This window comes from Gorilla gorilla, chromosome 11 (genome assembly GCF_029281585.2).
Source record: "Gorilla gorilla gorilla isolate KB3781 chromosome 11, NHGRI_mGorGor1-v2.1_pri, whole genome shotgun sequence".
In the NCBI taxonomy this organism is placed as follows: Eukaryota; Metazoa; Chordata; class Mammalia; order Primates; family Hominidae; genus Gorilla; species Gorilla gorilla.
Genome location: NC_073235.2, coordinates 102,226,971 through 102,254,159, shown reverse-complemented (window position 1 = coordinate 102,254,159; position 27,189 = coordinate 102,226,971). Strand labels below are relative to the sequence as shown.

Sequence of the window (27,189 nt, the reverse complement as noted above, 5' to 3'; positions counted from 1 at the left end):
GGCTTCTGGGGAGGCCTCAGGAAGCTTACAGTCATGGTGGAAGGGGAAGGGGGAGCAGTTATGTCACATGGCCAGAGAAGGAGCAAGAGAGCTGGTGGGGAGGTGCTACCTACTTCTAAATGACCAGATCTCACAAGAACTCACTCACTGTCATGAGGAGGGTACCAAGAGGATGGTACTAAACCATTCATGAGAAATGCACCCCCGATGATTCAGTCACCTTTCACCAGGCCCCACCTCCAACACTGGGTATTACTTTTGAACATGAGATATGGGTGGAGACATTGATCCAAACCAGATCATCCATATGTTCTAAATAAAATGTTGGCAAATTTCTGTTATCTACTAATAGATACAAATATGTATGACCTATTTTTCCCTTTTAAAATCTATTATGATGGACTGTAGTGCTCCAGATGAGGTTTAGTTAATGGTTTAAAATAAAGTTGATTAAATGTGGCCTTTGATCCAGCTATCCATTAAAAAGCAAAAATTTACATTTTTATTATAAATAAATAATTTTCTTTTTCTGAGATAGAGTCTCATTCTGTTACCCAGGTTGGAGTGCAGTGGCACAATCTTGGCTCACTTCAACCTCCACCTCCCAGGTTCAAGGGACTCTCCTACCTCAGCCTCCTGAGTAGCTGGGATTACAGGTGCACATCATCACACTCAGCTATTTTTTTTTTTTTCCAGTAGAAACAGGGTTTCACCATCTTGCCCAGGCTGGTCTTGAACTCCTGAGCTCAGGTGATCTGCCCACCTCGGGCCCCCAAAGTACTGGGATTACAGGTGTAAGCCACCATGCCTGGCCAATAAATAATTTTTAAAACAAGCACAGACACACCTCTTACTTCTCATTCATATTTGAATTTGTCTTTTCTTTCTCTGTTCCCCTTCTGCCTTTTAGAAAATCTGAACCAGCTGTAAATTGCGGAAGGTGTTCTGGTGGATGGGTACACTATCACCAGCTCTTCCTCTGCAGGAACTGGCATAAGTCACTGGGATGCATCTATAATAACTAAGAAGGATGATCCCATTGGCTTGAGAAAACCTGACAAAATGAGCTAACAAATACCCCGACTCATACGCAGCTTTTCTCAGATTGGCCTCTTAGAAGCAGCCCCACAGTTTGTGCCAATGTTTCATCAGTATTTGTTTTTTAAATCTTACTACAAGGTGGACAATGTATGGAATATGTGCTTCATAGTTGATATTTACCCTCCCTCCTTTCACCAACTGTGAAGAGGCCAAAATTGATGTGAACAAATAGACTTTACTTTCTATCAGCCCCTTTGTGTTTTTATTCTACCCAACTTTAAACTTTAACTTTTAGTTTCTTAAAAGAGGGATAAGGAAAGCAACAAGCTAGGCTATGAGGTGATAAGGTTTTGTGTGTGGGGTGCGGGGGAGAGGGGGAGTTGTCATTGGTTTCCAGCCTAAATTGGGGCTTGACTCACGATAAATTAAAAGTATTTAAACATTGGGAGAGGGGAGTAAGTAAAATATAACTGAAATAAAACAAAAGGGAGGTAATATTTTCATTTCTTGACATAATGAAAAGCCTTGCTCTGTAATTGGTTTGTACTGTCTTGGAAGTGGCGTCCGTGGTCAACAAAGGACCACTCTGTGAGAGATCTGCAAGGAATTTATCATTCCCCCTGGCTGAGCCAAAGCAGGCTTGATATACAGTTTTGTTTCGTATAAATATTCTCATGTTACTGTTTATTCTGTGGGAATATGAGGATCTCACTGACAGGGTACGTGCTCCACTGCCTTGCTTTTAAAGGCATTTATTTGACTCTGTTGTTTGTACTTGCCCAGAAACTTCAGAGAACAGCCCAGGAACTTGTTTGATAAGCATCCAGACCATGCTCCCGAAGTATGTTGTGCTTGGGGGGTTAGGAAAGCTTATTGTTTTAAGCGAGCCTGCACATGGCCTCCAAGGAGCCCATTTTTCATAGATAAAACAATTAGAACACCCTCAGCAATCTCTTAGAATGCTTCTCCAATGTGTAATAAAATGTCCTGGTGAGCAGGGCTCTGGTTGAACTCAGACTGCCTTTGGATTACTGTGCCACTTCTTTTGTTCCTATTTGCAGTATTGTGAGGCAAATTAGCGTATTGTGAATTAAGATGTGAGATAAAGACCTAAACATGGGACTAATTTCTTTCTACATTTTTAGTGTGGGTGTTAACCTATTATCTCTCAGCTCCGCATTCATCCTTCCATATACTTTTTTTTTTTTTTTCAAGACAAGGTCTTGCTTTGTTACCCAGGCTGGAGTGCAGTGGCATGATCATGGCTCTCTGCAGCCTTGACGTCCCAGGCTGAAGTGATCCTCCCATCTCAGCCACCCAAGTAGCTGGGACTACAGGTGCACACCACTACACCTGGCTAATAATTTTTTTATTTTATTTTATTTTATTTTTTGAGACAGAGTCTCACTCTGTTGCCCAGGATGGAGTGCAGTGGCATGATCTCAGCTCACTGCAACCTTCGTCTCTTGGGTTCAAGCGATTCTGCTGCCTCAGCCTCTGGAGTAGCTGGGATTACAGGCGCACGCTGTCATACCCAGCTAATTTTTTGTATTTTTGGTAGAGACGGGGTTTCACCATGTTGGTCAGGCTGGTCTCGAACTCCTGACCTCAAGTGATCCGCCTGCCCCGGCCTCCCAAAGTACTGGGATTACAGGTATGAGCTACTGCGCCCAGCCAGTTTGTTTCATTTTTATGTTTAGTAGACACAGGACCTCGATATGTTGCCCAGGCTGGTCTTAAACTGAGCTCAAGCAGTCCTCCCGCCTTGGCCTCCCAAAGTTCTGGGATTACAGTCATGAGTCACTGCACCTGGTCCCATACTCTACTTTCTGATCCTGGGACTCTGCAAACCACATTTCTTCTTTGCCAGCCAGTTCCCTATTAGGCTCTGCCAATATGGGGTCCTGGACTGGGGAGGCTGCAGGGGTGGAGGATGGTGAGGGATTGCTCCTTCCTTTTGACCTCCTGTTTCTAGAAGCCCCACTTCAGCAGTGACTCTTCACCTTGGCAGTGGCTCTTAGTTCCGGGCTCCAGCTGTTCTTTCTCCCCACCCCCCAACACTTTTCAGAGCTTGCCTTGTTGCACTCCTCAGAAGCCCCAGCATCAGCTGGGCAGTGCCACCTTCCTCAGACGCCTGAGCCCCAGCTCTGCAGGGCCTCTCCTTTCAGCTTCTAGGCTCTGAGGACCCCTGCCGTAGTGAGTGGTGCTGCCTGCAGTTACAGCTCTGTGATCCCTTGTTCTCTGTTTTGCTTTTTAAGTTCAACAACTGTTGACAATTTTTTTTGTGATCTCTTTTGAAATGCTTAGTGTGGTTTCTGTTTTCCTGATTGGGTTCAGACTGGCTTCTGTCAGAAACAAACATCAGCAGACCCAATGGGACTGGGGGAAATGGAGAGGGAAAGGAGAAGGCAGAAAATATTCTTTGTGAACATAGCTCCTAACACAAACAGCCCACTCATGGTTACTCTCCTTTTCTTCTCATTCGCACATTATTCTCTTATCTCACTGTCTTCTTCTTGTCAAATTCGCAGTTCCCTTTGGCATTCGTGCTATTTTTTCCACCAGTAGGGAGTCTGAGGTGAGGGTGGGAAATGCCATGGAAAGCACTGGGCCAGGTTTTCCAAAGGATGTCTTTTGCGTAGTAGCATATTCCATCATTTAAAATATAAACTAATGTAATTATATAATTTAAAAAAGTAAAGTCTTTTGAATCTTACAATAGTTACTTGTCTTTCCTTGTATAGCCATCTTTACCTGCCATGTAGATAATGCTTTTTATCTGGCGGTAGGCCCCCAGCCAAACGCCTTTCCCAAACCTCTGGGTACCACGCTATTAACTTTTTCTCAGGAAGCCCCGTCTGAAGCCAGTCAATTTCCTAACTTCTTAGGTACCTGTATCTCCATGAAGACTAACTGCTTTGAAAAAAGTAATTATATGGATGTAGTTTAGCTAGGATCCATTGTTACAAAACTATATTGTTTCTAGTACATATAAAGGATTTTCGGTAACTGATTAATATTAATCTGTGTCTATCCCAAAATTCTTTTTAGTAGTTCATCTTCATGATATCCACTTTGTTATTTCACAAAGATAAAAGGAAGATAAAATAGCAAGATATGGGAAAAGAAGTCTTGAGTGAACCCTTTTGGCATCATTATTTGTAGCTATCTTTTACTGAGTACCAACTAAGTATTAGTTATTACATGATTTTCACAACAACCCTCTGGAGCAGGTGACTAAAGTAATAAAATTCCCTAAGTGCTCTTAGCCTATTGGGTCAACCAGGAACCTCCTCCTACCATATCCCATACCTGTAGGTTTATACCACTGCCCTAACCCTAAACAGTACCCCTTGGGCTGGGCATGGTGGCTCATGCCTGTAATCCCAGCAATTCAGGAGGCCCAGGCAGGAAGATCACTTGAGCTCAGGAGTTCAAGACCAGCCTGGGCAACATAGTGAGCCTTTGTCTCTTCTAAAAATAAAAAATTAGCCAGGCGTGGTGATACACGCTTGTAGTCCCAGCTACTCAGGAGGCTGAGAAGCGAGGATCGTTTGAGCCTGAGAGATCAAGGCTGCAGTGAGACATAATTTTGCCATTCTATCCTCAGTGACAGAGTGAGACCCTGTCTCAACAAACAAAACCAAACCAAAACAAAACAAAACAACAATAACCTTGGACCCACATTCTCAGATCTCCAGGCCTCTCTTCCTAGGCCTGATGGGCCTTCACCTCTAGTTTGTTGTGTTCCAGTTCGAAATTGTACATCCAGTTAGTTGACTCACCCCTCTATGGCAGTTTTATAGGATGGTCCACTCAGGATCCTGAGACTTCTTCCAGATCTTAGGCCTCTCTCCAATACTTCTGTACTCTTTCCTCATTTAAAATTTCTTCCAGATCTTTTTTTTTTTTTTTTTTTTTTTTTGAGACGGTCTTCCTCCATCACCCAGGCTGGAGTGCAGTGGCATGATCATGGCTCACTGCAGCCTCAATCTCCCAGGCTCAAATAATCTTTGCACCTCAGCCTCCTGAGTAGCTGGGGTTACAGGTGCACACCACCACAGCTGGCTAATTTTTTTATTTCTTTTTATTTTTAGTAGGGATGAATTCTCACTCTGTTGCCCAGGCTGGTCTTGAATTCCTGAGCTCAAATGATCTTCCTACCTCAGCCTCCCAAACTCTGTCTTTTACTCTATTATCATATTCTGAGTTCTTGCCCATTTATTCCTTTTTGTACCTGAAAGAACTATTAGTTTCTAGTTTTGTGACTTCCTCCCCTGGACTGTCAGCGCCTCCTCTGTAGGACTGTGCATTTTGTGCTGCTGGGCACAACCCTTTCTCATCAGGTGGGGAAGTGGAGGATGAACTGCACATCGCCAGATTTCTCCCAGATGAATTTCTCTGAGTTGGGCCACAAACTTGCTCCAACTCATTGGGAGATGCCTGAAATCACTCCCACTATCTTGAAATAGCCAAGTCAGCCATAGGACCCAGAGTAGTCCCCATCAGGATTTAAATCAGGGAGGAAAATTGCCACCAGGCGAGGCCAACACTGCTGCTAGAACCAGGATGGATGTGGATTGTGCGGCCAATGCTCCAGAACTCCCGGCTGGCTAACCATGCAGAGTCACCTGGTCATTTCTTTTACTTTTAATTCACATCCCTACATTTTATGCAATTTTAGTTTATGGACTTGACACATTGACTTGTTACAGGGTTTTATTGATGTTGTTTGTTTTGCTGGCTAGACTGTAAAGTCCCTGAGGATGAAGCTTCATTCATAAATATTTATTGAGCTCCTACTGCATTTCAGCAGGAGCAGATTTATCATTATCCTAGTGATACATAAGATGTAGGTGCCCTCACTTGTATGGAGACCTAGTAAGGCCTCGGTAATATGTTCACAGGCCCTAGTAATATGCTTACATGGTTGTATGATTTTGAAAAATGTACACAAGTTAGATATTTTAGGCACAATCTGTTGAAACTGCTGTCTCTTCCCACCTCTATTTCTTTGTTATATGTCCTTTCATGATGAGTGGCAGCGGAGCAGCTAGTACTGGCTTCATGAGCTTGCAACCTGTGCAATAGCACAGGGTCCTATGCTTGGTTCAATGTTCTGCTGTTACTGTCAGGAAATTCTGAATAATTTTTTTCTTATTCCTTTTTTTTTTTTTTTGAGACGGAGTCTCGCTCTGTCGCCCAGGCTGGAGTGCAGTGGCGCGATCTCGGCTCACTGCAAGCTCCGCCTTCCGGGTTCATGCCATTGTCCTGCCTCAGCCTCCTGAATAGCTGGGACTACAGGCACCCGCCACTACGCCTGGCTAATTTTTTGTATTTTTAATACAGACGGGGTTTCACGGTGGTCTCAGTCTCCTGACCTTGTGATCTGCCCACCTCAGCCCCACAAAGTGCTGGGATTACAGGCGTGAGCCACCGTGCCCGGCCTATTCCTTTTTTTTTGAGACACAATGTCACTCTGTTACCCAGGCTGGAGTGCAGTGGCATGATCTTGGCTCACTGCAACCTCCATCCCCAGGCTCAAGTGATCCTCCCACCTCAGCCTCCAGAATAGGTGGGACCACAGGCAAGTACCACCACACACCTGGCTATTTTTTTTACTTTTTATTTTTGATAGAGACGGAGTCTCACCATGTTGCCCAGGCTGGTCTCGAACTCCTGAGCTCAAGAAATCTACCTGCTTGGGCCTCCCAAAGTGCTGAGATTAGAGGCGTGAGCCACTGCCCCCAGCAGGGACCCATATTTTCATTTTGCACTGGGCCCCGTGAGTTATATGGCTGGTTCTGGGAGTGGCTCTGGACATTTTTGGACTCAGATAAAGGAGAAGTTGAGTTGTGAATATTTGTGTGGTTCCTAGTCACATCCGTGTGTAGTGAAGTCATTACCAGCTCTTCCAGTGTGGGAACGGCTCCCAGGACTACTCCTCTTGCCCTCTGTGATGGCTCACTCAGTGCTGTGACTCACAAAGCAGGGCCAGAGGACCATCACAGGTGAGTGTGTCCTCTGGTGCCCAGCATCAGAAGTATGTAAGAAGTGGAGGAAAAACGAGGATCAAAAGCTACGGAGCCAGAAGCTAATCTGTGCAAAATCTTTCTAGTTATTGGCAGCACAAGGTTGTAAGCAAAGGATGTGGTTTTTAATAATGTCCATCCAATACAGAAGCTGTAGCTGCACTTATGTATATGTTGATGTAGTATGTACAATTATAAGGACACCAGATTATTTCATTTTTTGTGATAATCATAGGAAACAGAATTGATCAGAATTTCTGTTTCTAGAGGAACAAATCTGTGATATAGCTATCAAGAACAAGTATGTCCCATGGGAATTTGCCTGTTGGGAAAGTTGTATCCCAAACATTAATGATTAAAAACACATTTCTGTCAACCATTCTAAATAAAGGAATGAGTTATTTTATATTCTGTTTATATAAAATGACAGATTACTATCATTTGCATAGGTGACAAGAGTAGCCATAAAAATGTGGAAAACATGTATAGCACTATACAGATAATAAGAATATGTTATTTTTCTGGAATTCACAATAATTATAGTTAAAAATGTATAGTTTGTTGTAATTTATTTTCTCATTCTAAATTCACTTACAAACCTATTTTTGGGTTATTTTTTAATGATGGTACTCAAAATGGTGTAAGCTTCCGGCTTCACAGGACCTGGACCTGGCCATGTGCTGAATACATGCCAAGCATTTGGCACATCTATTACTTTATTTAATTCTCACAACAGCCCTCTGAGAGCAGTATTATTCCCACTCTACAGGTACAGAAACGGAGGCTCAGAGAAGTTAAGTAACTTCCTTGAGGTCATATATCTCGTAAGTTGCAGGACCAGGTTTCTGTATAGGTTTGTCCTTTCTGAAGTCTATTCTTTTACCCTTTGCTCTCCAGTTCCTAGAGTGACAATGTCATTTCCTCAGAAAAGTCTCCTAAGATCACCAGGGTAGGTTACATGCTCCGTTATGCCTGTCCTTTCTTTCCTAGCTCACATCACAATTAACTAATTACTAAAGTGATTATACTGTGAGTATTATATAATCACAGTGTTTTATTATACTGTGATTAGAAAGTGATTATCCTGTAACCTCCATGGAGGAAGCTGTCTGTTTTACCTACAGCGTGGAAACTCTGGGTATTCAGTGAATAATGCATTTAGATCTACTAATTTTCAGAGGCACCTTAGAGCAGCTTCTTGCCTCAAGCACTTTCTTTCTCACCTTTCCTTCTGCTCAGCAAAGGAAGGGTCTGGGAATGGCAAAACATTCAGGTTCAGAATTAACACCCAAGAGTATTAGGGTTGTGCAGCTGATAATGTAGAGATGTTATCATTTATACATTCACACCTTCATATGGATTGCCTGGTACCAATTTCAGGTACCAGATATCTATGGGGGTGGGATATTCATGCCAAAAGGGTATCTGTTACATAGTTTTATATTTTTGTAAACTGAGTCATCTTAAAATGGGAGAGCACCTGTGTTCAGTTTTCCCTGGAATGAGCTGCTAAATTCTCTTGTACTCTTCACTTCGGATGAGGTTTTCTGGATGACACCATCTGGGAAACGTCACTTTGATTAAAGTAAATATGCAGCATAGTTGACACTGGGAGCCTATTTGAATTTCTCTAAGTAGCCACATCTACAGAAGCAGAAGGCAGCCGGCTCTTTGGGCTGGGAGAACTTGAGAGAGATGCGTTCCACGGTTTGGTGTCAGTCGAGTGGCAGTGTGTGGCCAACTAAGCTCTGAAGGATTTTGTGTATTTTCCTTTTCTTACCATTGGGCTATTTTTTTTCTTTTCCAGTTTATTTTGACACGAAGAAGAAAATATATAAAAATAAAAAACTCAGCTTTACGATTGCCAAGTTTTTCTTTCAAACTAAGAAAAGAAACCAGTTGTTGAAAAATATGATGAATGGCATCCTTTGTTTTATTTTCAGTGTAGCACATGAGGGCACTGCCATTGGAAAGGGGCCAAATTCCCCAGGCAGGAGGGAACCCTGGGCTGAAAGGCGGCCTAGTGATTTTGGAGGCTGGTGTGTCAGGATTTCCTCTCAGCTGTTACAAATATCTCTCTTCTTTCCACAAGATTTGCTCACAGACTCACCCCCCTCCCATTCTTCAGGCATTCCTTGTGTTTTCAACACTTGCTACTGATGAGGATGTCATCTATTTGTAAGAAAACGCCATTGGTACAATGTGGGGCTTTCAGCATTTACATTGTGGTTTTCCCGACTTCCACAGCTATTGACTTATTTGGCTGTGGGATTATGTATGGTTGAGGGCAACAGTCAGTAGTTGATGTGTAAGCAATCCGTAAGATTGTTAGCATGATTCCTGCTCATTGTTGTCTTGTCACCAAGTGGTTTGGGAGAACCAAGGGGAGAGAGAGTCTACCTTTCTTGTTCTGAAAGTCAACCTCAGGGCCCTTCTGATCTCTCTCTGCCGCTCACGTGGTGGAATGAAGAGGAAGGGATGGATGAGAAGAAGGGTCATGCTACTCTTTCAAGGAAGTGAGGGAAATGTCTCAGATGCCTTGAGCTCATCCTCATGTGTCCCATGAAGTGAAATCTAAAATTGCTCTGAGGACGTAGGTGAACTGTACCTCCACAGGACCTGTAGCACTTTCCCAGTTTGGAAGCTCCTTCTGAAAACTTTATGCACTTTGGCTGGGGTATTTAACTCATTTATTATAACTTTTGTTTGCCAGGGTGTTTTTCTCACTAGACTGAGATCTTTGAGAACCGGGCTGTTTTATTCCACTTGGTAATTCCAATACCTGGTCTCAGAAAACCTTTGCTAAATAAATTAATGTACCAATAGCTGAATTCCAAGCCCTGGTGTTGAGTCAGAACTAGATAACTCTCTAGGTATAGATGGTTTAATAATTTATCAAGTGACTTCAGGTTCTGTTGCATCAAGTTGAGTTACATTTATAAGGGACAGTTAAAGGAAAAAGCTGTTCTGAACTTCTAGGGAACAGAAAGTCTGGCTCAACTTATGTGTGAGGCTGGGGAAAGAGGGTAGAGACACCAGAATTCCTCACAAAGACAGACATCAGATGACTCGAGAATGCAAACACCTGACTTACTTCCTGCAGAAACGCCAGTGGGAAAAAGTGTGAGTTGGAGCTCCTCATGCCTCTTCCTATTGTCTTTACTCTTAAATTCAGGCTGTCTTTTAAATGCCCCATGATCTACTTGTAAACTCTTTAAGCAAAAACGATGCCAGGTTCTGTTCTGTGGCTACCAGATTGGAGCTTTTCTCTCCCGGCTTCATTCAGTTAATTGAGCTGTGCTGGAAGGTTCAGTAATTTATTCTATGGAGTCTTTCTGTGCAAACAATTCCAGGCTGAGGGAAAGAGACTTAGCTGAATCTCTCAAACACTTGAAATGCAGAATTTATGTTTTGGAAAACACCAGTGAGTCAGTGTCCTCAAATGTAATCAATAAAAGACAGTCTCCATCATCAGCTTTTCATTAACTGAGCTTAGAGTTGCCTCCTTTTATTGCTTTTTACATGTTTACAGTATCTCATTCTTTCCTTGATTCTGGATTTTCACACCATATGGCCACATCTTTAAGTCATTTTTCAGCTGCTCTATTAAATAGTAAAATGAGATTCAGAACAGATTTCTTTGATTTTAAAATAGCATTTTGGGTGTGTGACTTTTTTGTAAATAAAAAAAGAATTAAGGCACTCAAACGCATGAAATTTCAGGTATTTCTACCCAGACAGTGTAATATGTAGCTTTCTGCTTACTTAGAATAAATATATGTTTATCTCGTGGAATTTCACCTGCTGCATAAATGGATTCATTCATTCTGCATATTGAAATTCATTTCTACTTAAATAAGATTTAGCCTCCACTGTTGCTAATGAACATAGATTGAAAATGAAATTGAAAGTGTATCTTTATAACTATTCAATATTATACTGTATTTCTCATTAGAAATGATTGCTATCGCTTATAAGCATCCATACTACATGTCAATAATGCTCTATTGCTGTAATTATGGTGGTGTTTCTACTATTTGATCATATAAAAGGTGGGATTCTTTTATGTTTTACTTTTTTTCTGGGTTATTTAGTGGTCAGTTCCTTGAGAAGCTGCAAAGGAGAGATTTTTGACTGCCGACATTTGGATCTCACAGTTTAGAGTTGGTCAATGAGGGCTTAAGGCATATAGTCCTACAACTTAATACAGTTTACTTTGTAAAGGGTTACACATGTTTAAAAGACTATTAAATATTTACTACTTGTTTTCTGAGCCAGAAAGGACATTTTGGTGTAGATTGTATGGGAATTTTTTTTTAAAGATACTACTTAACAAAAGGAAACCACTGCATGAGCAAATTTTGTAATATGAGTAAATTTGCCATTGATCCAGACTTTAGCAGCAGGGACTGTGTCAGTCACAATTAATCAGCTTATGAGTATGTGATTCAGAATCTTCAATTATCCTTTAAAATCTGGACATCGACTTGAAGAAATGACTGGCCTACAGTTGATTGTTTAAAGTTAAAACCAAGTGCACTCAACATCTGAAAGGTCAATAGTCTCTTAATTGTAATTCAATAAAGTTAATTTAAAGTGGTATACAATTTGTGAGTGTTATAATTACAGTTCACATATTTTTGACTTCAGTGACAGTACTGTTTGCTAGAGAAATATGCTTCAGTTGAGGATAAGTCCATTGGATGTGTGTATTTTGATGGCTATCAATATTTTAAAGTTCATTACTTAATATGATACATAGGAAGATAGCAATTTGGAGCAACTATTCTAAATAACTCAGGTAAAATTCTGCTTTTTCTTGAATTATTCTGGCATTATTCATTGTTTTGTTGTCACTGTGATAAACTTGCACAAAATTTTTAAGCAACAGTAACAAAAAAGTAAAACCTTGTTTTTAATTCTGTTTAAAATTTTAAAATCAGAATCACTTCTGCATGTTCTATTGTATTTTTTTCAATAACATATATCTCTAGAAGACATAGTTGGTATCTCCCAATCTGTTTTATATCATTTCTAGAATGTAAAGATTGTCTCTGAGGCCAAAATTAAGAGCATGCTATCCTTTCCACATAGCAAAAATCATCACCCCTCAGCATGTACTAAGTATCTAAAACTTGGTGGTGGCAGAAAATGTTATAGACATAGTGCTTTTACCTAAGAGCTTGAAATTAAGACAGATAATAGCATTTACCGAGACAAGAAAAGGAAATATGGATGACAATGAGATATAAACAGTACATTGACAGATCAGAAAGACAAACATTTCTCAAATCTCCATTGCCATTTTCAGCTTGGAGGTCAGCACAGAGGGCCCCCCTGCTCCTTGAATGAGATCCACTAGGAGTTTTGGAAGAAGTGCCAGCCTTCTGGTGTTTCCAGATCACTGCCTGGCAGGAAACAGTTTATTATTTTGAGAAAATTACTTATTTAATAAATATTTGTTGATCTACCGTGTGCCACTCAGGTTATAAGAAACAGAGCTGTGAATAAGACGAAGTCCCTGCCCTTAGGGAGCTTGCTTTCTAGTGGCAGGAGACAGGCAGTTTACAAATAAAAAGAAATGGAAAAATGTTCATATGATGTAAGTACCATGTAGAAATATAAAGAAGAATAAGGAGGACGTTTTTGTAAGGTGTTCAGGAAAGCCCTCGTTAATAAGATGCCCTCTGAGCAGAGAGAAAGAAAGAACCACGTGTTTGTATTGGGAGGAAAGTGAGGTATCGAGGCTCAGCTGGAAGAAACCTGCAATAACTCCTCTCTCTAGCCACCCCGTATTCAGCCATCACGTCTGATCTAGCCTAACAAGTGGGTAAAAGACAAATTACAAGATTACTCAGGTCAAAGGGTCTCTTATTCTCCAGTCGGTGCCATATTGGAAAAGTAATTTTATCAGCTACCACTTATTGAGTGCCTTGTATGTCAGGCATTGGGTTGGGCATTTTGCAGCAGTCCAAGTCAAATTTTTATTATTTCCTTTTCTCTAATAGGGAAACTAATGCTTAACTGAAGTTAAGTGACTTTCTCAGGCCCACATGGCTTTGAATGATGGAGCCAGAATCTGACCTTGGGTCAGTCTGACTCCAAAGTCCCTACATGTTGTTGCCTCTTCAAGAGGGTAAGGTGCCTGGGAGGACAACAACATGAATGCATTGTTATTATTAGTAGTAGTAATAGTAGTATTTGAGACAGGGTCTCACTCTGTCACCCAGGCTGGACTGGAGTGCAGTGGCATGATCTTGGGTCACTGCAACCTCTGCCTCACTGGCTCAAGCAATTCTCCCATCTCAGCCTCCCAAGTAGCTGGGACTATAGTTGCGTGCCACCATGCCCAGCTAATTTTTTGTATTTTTTGTAGACATGAGGTTTCACTATGTTGCTCAGGCTGGTCTCAAACTCCTGGACTCAAGTGATCCACTTGCCTTAGCCTCCCAAAGTGTTGGGATTACAGGCATGAGCCACCGCACCTGGCCATGAATGCATTATTATTAAAATATCCTCAGAATGTGACAAATGTTAATGTTCTTAATTTAATGAGAATGGCTGAGTTGTTCTCCAGGAAAAGTCAGAATAACAAATGGCTACCAGCCTTTGATTGGATTCACTGAAAGATGCAAGGTTTTGTACCATAGAGAAGTAGAAACGTGGTTATTAGCTAGTACATTTGGAATCTTTGGGCCACTGATCCGCAAAATCCATCACTCCATTATTCCTTCAAGTGAGAAATATTTGCTTTGGCCACAATGCTTTTATATTTTTAAACTTTTGTGTAGGAATGCTGGTTCTTCTATGCAAATATTGCCAGCCCACTATTTTGAATAAAAACCACCCAGTTCCTTTCAGGAGCATTGGAAATATATTAAAAATTTTCTGGCTCTTAAATTTTCCACCAGTGTGTACTCAAATAGATAGGATTAATAAGATTAATATCCATTACTATTCATCCAGAATTATAAAATTTCAAGGTATCTGTATTTTCAATGATGAAATTTAGAGTATGTCTATCCATCTAAGACACATCAGAGTCCACTAGGGTGCTGACTCATTTGAACATCAACATATGGAAAAGTGATCTTCAGCTGGGATAATTAGAAATGCAGCTTTTACTCTTTATGCCACCTCTTTCTATAACGTTTTGGTCCTACACTTTGAACTAACCTTGTGGAGAAAAAAATGATAATGAAGTGAAGTACACGTATAATGAGTATCTGTTAAAATAATAGCTCTGGAAAGAAACTAAAGTTTAATGCAACACAGGAATTTTCCCTACATTTTAGCGGATTCACATTACAGCTGGTCTTAGGTCGTGGCCTGGGTGGTTGTGAGTTCTTGATGTCAATGCCATATGTTTAAGGGGGAATATCAATCCGATAGCCATTTTCTTTACTCATGTGTGCTATGCATTTATTGTTACACTGGGACTCAGCTTTTTTTAAAAATGTAAATGTCTATGTCAAAAAATAATCTTAGATTTTTCATTGTCTTGATCAAATCATGGTTAGCTTTGAAGAATGGATGATTTTGTGGTGAAAATTCATAAGGGAAAAATGTCTATATAAATGGACTGCACCAAACTTCAAAATACTTTTATTCCTTTGTTGTTCTCCAGTTTGGTTTTGGTAGCCTTATTATGACTCTTTATTGATGATGGGTAGTCATATATATTTTATGTTTCTTTCACTTGCTTCTCAAGTAATGACCCCCTCCTCCGTCTATTCTCAGGAAATATGAAACTAACTCTCAGAGGGTTTCTGTTGAGGACTAGACAAGAATTATGCCTTGGATTATTTATCCTTTATTCACAGCTCACCTACTTTATTATTTTTCTGATCTCATGTATTATTTCCATTTCCACTCATCTCATTATGTTTCTAAGGGAACTTTGGGTATAAAGATACTTGCAGGCAGTTAGAGATGTTAATTCCATATGTATAAGAGCAGCAATTAGCATCAAGAGCTGTTTCTAGTAGGAGGAAGGAACTTGGGTCCTTGTGGGGAGATGAAGAGAGACTCATTTCACCACTTTCCCAGAAGTATTTTGAGGTCATTGTTTTTGTGTATATGCTCCCTAATCTATCCATTAAATAGAAATCAGAAAATTATACATTAATAACATATTTGACAATACAATGAGAATCTAGAGGGGAAAAATATGTTCCTTAATTTAACCAGTATTGATGGTTAAATTACTTATGTTTGGTACTAGCATATTTGGAAATTAAAAAAATAGCACCCACGGTTTCTGTTTAGGATCTTGCTTTGGATACAAAGGTTCCACATATGGAGTCATTAGAAAGCAATTGGAAGCAGTGCAGAGACACGAGGAGATAAATCTCTATGCTGGGAATAAGTGGACTGTAGAGATAAGAAGTCATCAGAGGGAAATACTGTCAGGTTTGCAGGAAACACAGATTAGCGAGACGGGTGAGAATATTAAAGACTGAGGTAACATGGGCAAGAGCACAGAATGGGAAATAAGTGATGCGTGAGTGGGTAGTTGGTAGGCATGTATGTAGTCAGTTACGAAAGGTACAGAAATGACTGGACTTTGGTTTTGCCCTGTTTGCTCACAACCAAGCAGGGAGAAGAATATACAACCCCCTAAGTATAGTACCAGTGGTAAGGACAGAAGGGAAGAGCCAAAAAGTCCTCTGCTGGACAGAGTCAGGGAAAGATCCTCAAAGGAGGACGTAATATTTGCAGGATGAGGCAGGGACTTTGGAAGGGTATAGCAGATTTGGTTGGATAGAAGTGAGATCTCTGGTGAGAAATAACGTTCAATGTACTTTAAAATCTAGTATCAATTATTTCTAAATTTACCAAAACACCTACTACTTTAGGAGACTTGATTGCACAATTGCTTTGGGGCTTCATATTTCAAATATTTGTGAAATTTGAATCATTAAGAGTGATAGAAAAATAATTTTTTCAAAATTTCATCTCCCACCATTTGCTTTTTCTTTTCAACAAAATTTACTGTAATTTTTTTTTTTTACACGTAAAATTGAATGGATAAGGCAAAACGGAGGAAAAGGCAAAATTCATAGTGGTAAATATGCTATATTATTTATTTACATATTATTTTCTTCTAAAGGGGGTAATGTAGCTAATTCTTTTAGTACTGTTATGGAAATTAGCTCATGTAAATAATTTATAAAAGGTGATACTATATACAAATGTAGTATATACTATAGCGGTAGTATATACAAATAGGTATATACACATATGCATATATATATATTTGAATGGGGCACATTGTATTTGCTTGTAGTCTCTCTCATCACTTTGTACTGCACCATCAAAAATTTTTCTTTATACTATTAGTCCTTTGGAAACACAGTTATCAAAGTAAACAAAAATAGATGGCCTTGACTGCATAACATTATATGGATTTAACATAAATTTTATATTATGTACAATGACACTATTAAATGTGTTAATACAACACATAAAATGACCAATTCTCTTTAAATTTTAGTGTTTAGCATATTTGTTTTGATTGTACGTGTGGGAGCTGTGAGAACAGCTCTGCAAAAATACTTTGCAAGTTACCATAGTGACTAAATTGTAGTGCTTTATGATGTTGTCTTTCCCCTGGGTCTTAATTCAGTTGCGTGCTTTTTAAATCATAATCTAATAGTTGACGTTTAAATTTTTCTGTTTTTAAAAAACTGTATACACACATACAGGTTTATAACTTTACTTAAATGTATAATTTGATTATATTACACATTCTTCAAGTAAAATGTTACTTTTTCCTTCTCTTTTTGCTGGGTTCCCAGATCTCTTTTTTCTCCTTTTTCTTCCCCCTCTCAGTGACCCATGTTGACAAATGATATCTTTTAAATTTTTTCCTCTATTTTCATACAATTATATACAGACCTATATATGCATGTACAAAAATAAAGCAGGATTTTTATAAGCAGGATTTCATGGAAATAGTTCTGAATTAATTGATATGTAATAGTTCCTATTTATTCCTTTTAATGGCTTCTTAATGTTTCATGTTGTAAATGGGTCATAATTTAATCACTTTGCTTCCATTTTTTGTTCTATGAATAATGCTTTAATAAATATCACAATACCTATGTCCACACTTGCCAGTGGTGTTTTTATGTCTCTGGGATAGGTTTTAAGAAGTTGAGATTGCAGCGTTAAAGAGTATATTATATATTTTAAATTTTCACAGAAATTGAAATTACCTTTTGAAAGAGCTGTAACACATCAAATTTATACCTAGCAGTATTTGTATCTTTATCCCATTTGTCTGCCAGCAGTAGGAATTAAATATGATTCTCTTTAATTTTTGCCACTCAATTAAGTGTAAAGTTAATTTCATTGTTAATTGAAAAAACAATTTCATTGTTACTTTAATTTGCAGTTTCCTAACTATTAGTGAATTTGCTGGTTGACAATGTGCATATGTTTAAAGAATATGTTTGTCAAAAAAATGTATTTATTTAAGAATTGCGTATTCATATATTTGAATAGGCATTTATGTGATTTTTATTTGATTTTTATCCTTTTCTTATCAAATTGTGAGATCTGTTTGTATATTACAAAGATACCCCTTTGTATATCAACTCTGACACTTTTTTTTTTTTTTGAGACAGAGTCTCGCTCTGTCACCCAAGCTGGAGTGCAGTGGCACGATCTTGGCTCACTGCAACCTCCTCCTCCCAGGTTCAAGCGATTCTCCTGCCTCAGCCTCCCGAGTAGCTGGGACTATAGGCACACACCACTATGCCCAGCTAATTTTTGTATTTTCAGTAGACACAGGGTTTCACCATGTTGGCCAGGCTGGTCTCGAACTCCCGACCTCAGGTGATCTGCCCACCTTGACCTTCCAAAGTGCTGGGATTACAGGCATGAGTCACTGCGCCCAGCCGCATTTTTTTTTCTTATAGCCACTGTGTCTCTTTTGCCTTTCAAGTGTCTTATGCTATACAGAAATTTTAATTTTTTACATAGTCTTTCAAAAGTGTTTTAGTATAAAATTATCTAATTCTTTCTTCCCACCCTCTTTGCTTTCATAAAAGCAAAAACCTTGTCAAAATTCTAATCAAAATGACATTACATTTATATAACTGATATTTTTAAATAAAATTAAGTATTCCAGCCAAGAACCTGGTATATCATTCCACTTGCCAGACCTTATTTTATGTCTTCAGTAGAGTTACCATCCTCTTTATGCAGGTCCTGTATCTTTCTTGGAAACTTTATTCCAAGTATTTTATTTGTTGCTGCTGTAAATATAATATTTTCCTGTTTTCCATCTCTAAGTACTTCTATGGAGAAAATATATTGATATTTAGATATTTATCTTATATCCAGCTACCTTGTCAATTTTATTTATTCTAAAGGTTTTTATTTTTTAAACTTGAATTTCTTGTGGGCTTCCTGGGCATGGATTCATGTTACCAATGAAAAGAAGTAATTTTGTATCTTCATTTCCAATTCTTATGCAAGCTATTTAATTTTCTCCAAAAATCAGAGATAATATTAAATAGTAATGAAGATACTGGGCCTACTTGCTAAGTTCCTAATTTTAATTAAGATAGTTGTGATGGCTTACCATTTAGGAAAATATATGTGCTTGCTTTTTCATAAATATTCTGTGTTATAAGTTGTGTTCTTCTATTACTATTATTTTTAAAGTTTTTAAAATAGAGATGACTACTGAATTATATCAAATAACATCTTGGCATTTATTAACATTTTCAATAATTCTTCTCCCTTAATGTATTGATGTAAGGGATTATGTTGATGTATTTGTTACCATTCAACCGTCTTGCATTCCCGAAATAAACTACTCTTGGTTATATCATATTACTCCTTTGGGATTTTGCTGATGTTTTGCTTAGCATTTGTAGTATATTCACTGTAAGATTAATCTGTGGCTTGTTTTTTCATTTTTGTGTTACCATCTTTCATAGGTTTTGGTGTAATTGCTGTAATATAAAATAAATTCAAGAACTTTCACTTTTTTTCTAGAGTCTGGAATAATTTAAGTAAGTTTACAACTATAACAGTTTGAAGACTGGATAAAATTGCCCTAGTGACTTCTTTTTTTTTTTTCGTAATGATAGCTTTCTTCTATGGTAATTTCCATATTCAAGTTTTCATTTGGGTAATTTTGGTGACTTATATTCAGCTATGAAATTATCCATTTATTCTAGATTTTCAAATTTGTTTTCCATAGAGTTACACATAGAATTCTCATAATTTTTAATCTCTTCTCTGTCTGTATCTGTTATACATCCTATTGCTCTTATTTTTAGGATCTCTCCTTTATCTTTAATCAGGCTTGTGAGTCTTTTTTTTTAAACATCATTTTATAATCTTTTCAAAGGAGGAACTGTTTATAATTTGTTTATTCTTTCAGACTTGGGGGTCTATTTTATTAATTTCACCTTTTATTATTATTAATTCTTCCTAGTTTCTTTAAGTTTATTTTGTGTTTATTATCTTAATTTTAAAGAGGGAATATTTAATTCTTTAATTTTTAGCCCTTTTTTTGTAATAGCAAACAATAAATTTTTCTCTGCAAAGATCTTGCTATATCTTATAGGATTTATTATCCAAACAGTTCCTAATTTCTCTTTCTATTTTATTCTCAGGATTTACTTCAGGCTTATTTAAGAGAGTGCTTTTAAATTTCCAAGTTGTTGAGATCATTTTGGCGACCCTTTTATTATTTACTTTTAATTTTATTCTACTGTGATCATAGAATATGCTGTGCTAAAATATCTACTAAAAAAAATTCCCCTAGAATTTCTCTTCTTCCCTCTCTTGCAGCTAGAATGCAGATATGCCAGCCACTGCCTCATGCCAAGGGCACAGATGCCTTTGGGGAGGGCAGAGCAACAAGATAGAAAGGACCTGGTCCCTGAATAGCCATATGGAAAAAACGGCATCTTTATCAGGACTGCTCACTTAAGCACTACTTTATGAAAGAAAAATAAGCTTTCATCTTCTAATATTGTTTATGTTCTTTTTCTTATAGCATCTTAGCCCTTAATTCTACTCTTATAAGCCTCATCTGCAAGCTCATATTCACATTGCCTTTTCATGTTTTGGTTATTATTTTAAATGCAGAAATCCAGTTTCTGCATGGAATACAAATCTGCCGTGCTTACAATTCCAATTTTGCATTTAGTGCTAATGACACCATCACCACAGGGATGCAGAACAAAATTATGTCCTCGGAAAACTACGTGTTCATATACATTTATGTATTTTATATTTTTACTTAAATATAAAATATTAAAATTGACTATCTGTGAATTTATACTCTGTTTCCTTCAATCTAAGATGCCATTGACTCTAGAATTACAGTCAAAATATTGCAAGTCATATAGTTGACATTTGTATTTTTTTCCCCCATATAATGTCATCGTCTGTGACACAAAGAGCTGTGGCAATGTAGAATATTTTCAAAGAATGCTTCTCTCTTGTCTCTGAGATTTTCTTTCAAACCTCTGACATGAGTTCTGCAAGTTTTTATATTGCATGTATGTGGTAGGTGGAATATTGTCCCTCCCCAAAAAGTCTCAATGTCTTAATCCCGAGAACCTGTGAATATGTTAGGCTACGTGGGATAGAAAATTAAGGTTGCCAAGGCTTGGAGTGGTGGCTCATGCCTGTAATCCCAGCATTTTGGGAGGTCAAGGCAAGTGGATTACTTGAGCCCAGGAGTTCGAGACCAGCCTGGCCATCATGGTGAAACCCCGTCTCTACTAAAAATACAAGAAATAAGCTGGGCGTGGTGGTGTGCGCCTGTTATCCCAGCTACTCAGGAAGCTGAGTCAGGAGAATCGCTTGAACCTGGAAGGTGAAGGTTGCAGTGAGCCAAGATCATGCCACTTGCACTCCAGCCTGGGTGACAGAGCGAGATTCTATCTCAAAAAAAAAAAAAAAAGGGAAAAGAAAAGAAAATTAAGGTTGCCAATCAGCCAGCCTTAAAATATTAAGATTATCCTTGATATCTGAGTGGGCCAAAGGAATCACAAGGTCCTTAAATGCAGAAGAGGGAGACAGTAAAGGAGGTCAGAGTGATGCAATGTGAGAAGAATCCAGATGCTGCTGCTGACTTTGAAGCTAGCAGAGGCCATAAGCCAGGGAAAGAGGGCAGCCTCTAAAAGCTGAAAAAGGCAAGGAAACAGATTCTTCCCTAGAACTCCCCTAGAGCCATAGAGGAATGGAGCCCAGGTGACACCTTGATTTTCACCCAATGATACCCACTTCAGACTTTTGAATCCCAGAATTGTAAGATAACAAATTTGTGTGGTTCCAGGCATTATGTTGGTAGCAACTTGTCACAGCAAGTTGCCATAGAAAATTAATACAATGTGCAGGCAGTGCTAGTGTTTCAACACTGACCGCCGGCTAACAGCAATTTGAAGACTCACCCTGATCTCAAGACATTAAAATATGAAAAAATATATACTGTAAATTTGATGAAATATGGTAAATGTATGTTAAATAGGTGTCATAGGAAGGACCATTTAGAAATTGTAACAGTGGACTCAGTCTTGTGTGATACTCAGAATCCAGTTAGACGTCATTTTAATATCTGAAGTAATTGTGTCACTCCTAAATAAGAAAAAATATGAAAAGAAAGTGGAATTCGATCAAGTTCAAAGGTTTTTAGTAAGGGCTAGGCAGGAAAAACATGCAAATACCTTAAAAGCCAAAGAAATGTAAACCTCAGTCAAATGATGTGGTAACCTGGGCTAAGTGACACCCCCTTTTAAGGTTCTGAAGTCCCCAATATATATATATAAACAGGACTAAGTGACACCCCTTTTTAAAGTTCTGAAGTCCCCATTATGTGTATATATATATAAACAGGGCTGGAGGTAGCCCAGACAGTGTTCATGCCTGTGGTCACTACACAACTCCACAATCAGGGTGAACACAAAGTTGTTTAGGACGGGGGTCCTCAATTGCCAGGCCACAGACAGGTACTGGTCCATGGCCTGTTAGGAACTGGGCCGCACAGCAGGAGGTGAGCAGCAGGAGGGCAAGCTGAGCATTACCGCCTGAGCTCCACTTTCTGTTAGAGCAGCGGCAGCATTAGATTCTAATAGGAGCACGAACTCTATTGTGAACTGCACATGTAGGGGATATAGGTTGTGTGCTCCTATGAGAATCTAACTAATAGTTTCATCCTGAAACCATCCCCCCTGCCATCTGCCATCCATGGAAAAATTGTCTTCCACGAAACTGGTCCCTGGTGCCAAAAAGTTTGGGGACCACTGGTTTAGGACATCATTGTTCTGTTGGTGACTAAACAACATTAAACTCAGTCAAGTGAGCCAGGCATGGTGGTGCACACCTATAGCCTCAGGGAGGACCTGTACTTGGGAGGCTGAGGTGAGAGGATCACTTGAGCTCTGGAGTTTGAGACTAACCTGGGCAACAGAGACCCTGTCTCTAAAAGACAAAAAAATTCAATCATGTGAATTGCTGCCAATAATAACTAAAACTTAATAAAAATGTATTTTGAAATAATATCTACAGGTTACAAGTAAAAAGGACTACAACTTAAGAATTTGGAAGAGTTGGCCGGGTGCGGTGGCTCACGCTTGTAATCCCAGAACTTTGGGAGGCCGAGGCAGGCGGATCATGAGGTCAGGAGATGGAGACCATGGTGAAACCCCGTCTCTACAAAAAATACAAAAAATTAGCTGGGAGTGGTGGCGGGCACCTGTAGTCCCAGCTACTCGGAGAGGCTGAGGCAGGAGAATGGCGTGAACCTGGGAGGTGGAGCTCACAGTGAGCTGAGATCGCACCACTGCACTCTGGCCTGGGCGACAGAGTGAGATTCTGTCTCAAAAAAAAAAAAAAAAAAAAAGGAATTTGGAAGAGTTTAGAGACCCTGACAGAAAGAAAGGTATGTGATGATATATGACATTTCATATCCCCCATGTATGAGATCATGAAAACACTCAAGAATATGTCTAACCAAACAGTCAATAAAGCAGAACAGATAACTCAAGTTAGGGAAGATGAAAGAGCAAACGGGGTGAGCAACAAACCTTGTTAACTTCATTATATAGTTGGGAAATCCTAATTTTTATTTTCAGGGGAATAGAATTAAATACTCTTACTATTTTTGTTCAAATGAATCTCAAACTTCCCCAGCAATTTGAGTTAACTGGGCATGTGTTCTGTGTGTTTTAAGTGTTCTCAGTCTACAAATCCCACTTTGATGGAGTCTTGAATGCTGTAGGCTATCCTTAGGCCACTTTTCTAGAAGCCCCTGTTTCCCCAACTCCTGGAAGAGTTAGTTGCTGATAACTCACAGATGAGTTTCTCCCCAGGAACTGTCGCCAGCCGGAGAGTTGCCTTACCCAGGCCACACTTCCTTCCTGGGGAGAGCCCACATCAATGACTGGCTGATGTATGGTACAAAGTCCCGCCTCAATTGGGGCAAGTCTGAGGGAGAGTCCCAGCTCCAACAGCTCCCAGTGAGATGACTGAGGCCTTCATAGCAAATACATGGCACTGAAAGTTCTCCCTCTGCCCAATCCTGCTTCCCTCACCCCGACAGGTATTGTTTTTGAGAGTCCTTCCCAATAAACCTCTGGCATGCAAATCTCAGAGCCTCAGAGTCTGTTTTCCAAGGAACACGATCTACAACAGGGATTTTAGAGCTGAATCCCATGGCACAGGTTGGCAGCAAGGACCCCCATCATTGGTGTGAGATAGAGCACTGAGAGCCCCTGGCATACAGTCTTGGTGCAATTCCTAATCTTTACCTGGTGCTAAGGAGGGATTACACATAGGTAGACCAGAATGTCCTGCTGGAGGAGTATCTCAGGCATTTGAGTGTAGTAATTACAAGGACTTTGGAATCAGATTGCTGTTGCTGGGAGTCTTTAATACATTGGAGCGAGACAAGTTTGGGGATAATCACCAAGAAGTCCTACTTGGTAGCATATAAAGACCCTTTCATCTCCTGTAAATGGAGGGTAGAAAAAGCTGAGGTTCAGGTCCCAAACTTAATTATAAGCGTAGTGAGCCATGAAGGAAGATTAAATTTTCAACCCTAAGAGGTTGGCTACCCTGAGGTTAGGGCCTCATTTGGGAATGGGAACCTGAGACTTGAAATAGGGACATGTGGAATGATGCACTTATCATCTTGAATCTTGAATCCCCAAATTCCCCTGAAGTCTCTGGGATCACTCCTCCCCATCAAAAGCTAGCATTGTAGCATGGTTGAACATGATACAAAATCCTTTTTTTTTTTTTTTCAGCACAGAAAGACCCCACTCAGAAGGTACCACACCTGGCTGCATGGCTTTAGACCAGTAACTCACATGATGAACAATGTAATGTGTCTAGAGAAGTGCTGGGCTTGCTGAGGGAGGAGGAGAATTGTGTCCTGAAGGTGCTGCTGGACCCACCTAACATGGCTAGTCAGGAGCCAGGAGAGGCTGTATGGGACAGGAGCCTGAAAGTGCTGGTGTGATGAAGGTGGAACATAAATCTGGATAAGGGAGAATTTATTGATATGAGCACTCTTCTGATATAAAGGATTTAAAACCCTGACAGGGTCCCAGAAGATGGTGCTAATACCTAAGCTCTAGGAAGCTTGGAGATAATGATGGCCCATACCATGTAACATTGAAATATTAGAATTATGATGGCCAATAATTGAAGGGCGGATCAAAAGACCCAAAGATGTATACGAGAACTTATTAACATTGGTGTCATTAAAGTAGGTATACAACCCCCCACTGCTAAATTTGACTGGCTTTAACAACAACAAAAAAGACTCAGAGATGTAGGCATACTAAAGTAGATATTCTACATAGGGCCAGAAAACTCACCAGCCAACTCTGTTATGTGGGCTTGGAGAATACTTGTTTATTGTATAATGAGAAAAGTACTGGTAACAGGCCATGGCCTTGCAGTAAAGCTTAGTGGCGTCTTCTATTGTCTAGGGCTGACAGTAGGCAATGCTGCTTCAGAACCAGGCTCCCTGATGGCCCTGTATGATAGAATGCAGAGCAGGCACCATTATCATCATGAATAGCAAGTCAAAGTGATATCCAAGAGTGCCAAACCTACAGAAATCTGTAGAGATGGGCAGTCAGCAAGAGGGTTGCTTATTTTATACAATCAAAAGAAGTCAAGAATGGTTGACAATATGTTAAGGATGACCACCCCCAAAAAATCATAGTCCTTTGTTTAATTTATAGAACCAAGTTTTTAGACATGGAAGCCACTAACTGAAGGAGTGGCTGGATCTGAAGGATGAAGGACCCTGCAAAATCGTGAATGACTATAGTATACAGTTATGAAACAATGATGGAAGAGGAAGTCCCAGACATTTTGAAGACTATTGAATAGAAGTAATGAGCTAGAAACTGAGATTGAAACTTGCTGTTTTAACATGGCCCCCTCTTAGGAGGATACGTGGAGACCAGGTGAGAAATGGAAGAGTTCTGGTTCAGGTCCACCAGTCCCACAAACCCACTGGGTGAGCATCTCTCTAGTCCCTCAGTATATTATTGCAGTGGACATAACTGCCAGTTAGTAGAACCCCCACATTGAATCTCAGGACTGTAGGTTAAGAACCTTCCCAGTAGAGAAGCTATGTGGAATCCTTTGAAACTTTCCCCCTCAATCAAAATAGTAAATTGAAAAGGGTCACAAAAGAACATAGTGGGGTGATGGAAATGTTCTGTATTTTGATTGCGGTGGTACTGATTACATTGATTCATACGTTTGTCAAAAAGTCATCAAACTATGCACTCAAAATGAGTGCATTTTATTGTATGTAAATTATTCCTCAGTAAAGTTGATTAAAAATATCATTTTGCCCAAGTGTGACAGACATTGAAGAAGTAAAGAAATCATATCTCTAATTCAATAGTCAGCCTCCTGAAAAATCCAAATGGATCCTGGAGCATGAGAGTGAACTATCACAAATTCACAAATAGTGGCCCCGGTTGTAGCTCTTGTGCCAGTTGTGCTGTCTTTGGTAGAGCAAATTAATGACACCTCACAAAGGCCTGGCGCAGTGGCTCATGCCTGTAATTCCAGCACTTTGGGAGGCTGAGGCGGCAGGATCACGAGGTCAGGAGATCGAGACCATCCTGGCTAACATGGTGGAACCCCGTCTCTACTAAAAATACAAAAAAGAAATTAGCCGGCTGTGGTGGCGGGCGCCTGTAGTCCCAGCTACTCGGGAGGCTGAGGCAGGAGAATGGTGTGAACCCGGGAGGCGGAGCTTGCAGTGAGCCGAGATGGCGCCACTGCATGCTAGCCTGGGCGACAGAGCAAGACTCATTCTCAAAACAAACAAACGAACAAAAAACAAGAAAAAAAAAACAATACCTCACAAACATGGTATGTGACATTTTGTCTGCCGAATATGTATTCTATTCTATCTCCTTCCACAGGAAAGAGAATCAGACATAGCTCACATGCTCTGGAGTGAACAAGAGAATGTATGGTTTTTCCCTAGGGCTATATTAACTTTCCCACCCCCTGCCATTCTGTAGTTCTAAAGAGATATGAACTGCCTAGATATTCTACAGAATATCTTACTGGTCTATTGTGTCAATCTATTATGACATTGTGCTAATTGGATTGGATGAAAGAGAAGCACCAAGTAGGTTCAAGGCTCCAGAAATTGGAAATAATTCCTGTAGATGATTCAGGAGCCCATTAAATTAGTAAGTTTTATAGGGCTTCTGTGGTCTGGAAGATGACCTCCAAGGTAAAGGAAATGTTATTACATCATATACCTCGTGTCAGTAGGAAGGAAGCACAGAGCCTGAGGAGCTGCTTCAGATTTTGGTGGTAGCATATTCCACGCTTGAGAATTTCGCCTTAGAGAAGAATAAATATGTACATATAGGTAATGGTTTATATCCTGGCTGTTTGGTCAAATGCCTGGAGGGAGAAATACTGGATAACCAAAGACAAGGAGGTCTGAGTAAGAGATATGATGGACCTGTGGGAGCGGACGTGAAGTAAGAGAGCCTTGAGTATCATATGAACATCTATGTGGAAGGAGAAAGTCATCAGCCAGCCTCTGACACCAGTCACTCGGTGCTGGCACAATGAGCATGTGAAT

General features: G+C 39.7%; 1 protein-coding gene across 3 annotated transcripts in view; it reads left to right on the top strand.

Moving 5' to 3' along the window:
- FTCDNL1 (formiminotransferase cyclodeaminase N-terminal like) overlaps nucleotides 1-27,189 on the top strand; it is a 90,748-nt gene that overhangs the window by 43,109 nt on the left and 20,450 nt on the right. For 2 of the 3 annotated variants that reach the window (XM_055380382.1, XM_055380381.2), the window contains exon 5: nucleotides 14,814-19,033. The exons of the other annotated variant lie outside the window; for it this stretch is intronic. In XM_055380382.1, coding sequence (XP_055236357.1) covers nucleotides 14,814-14,983 — 170 coding nt within the window. In that variant the 3' untranslated portion in view covers nucleotides 14,984-19,033. Of the gene's footprint in view, nucleotides 1-14,813; nucleotides 19,034-27,189 lie in introns of those variants that run through there. 3 annotated transcript variants of the gene reach the window in all.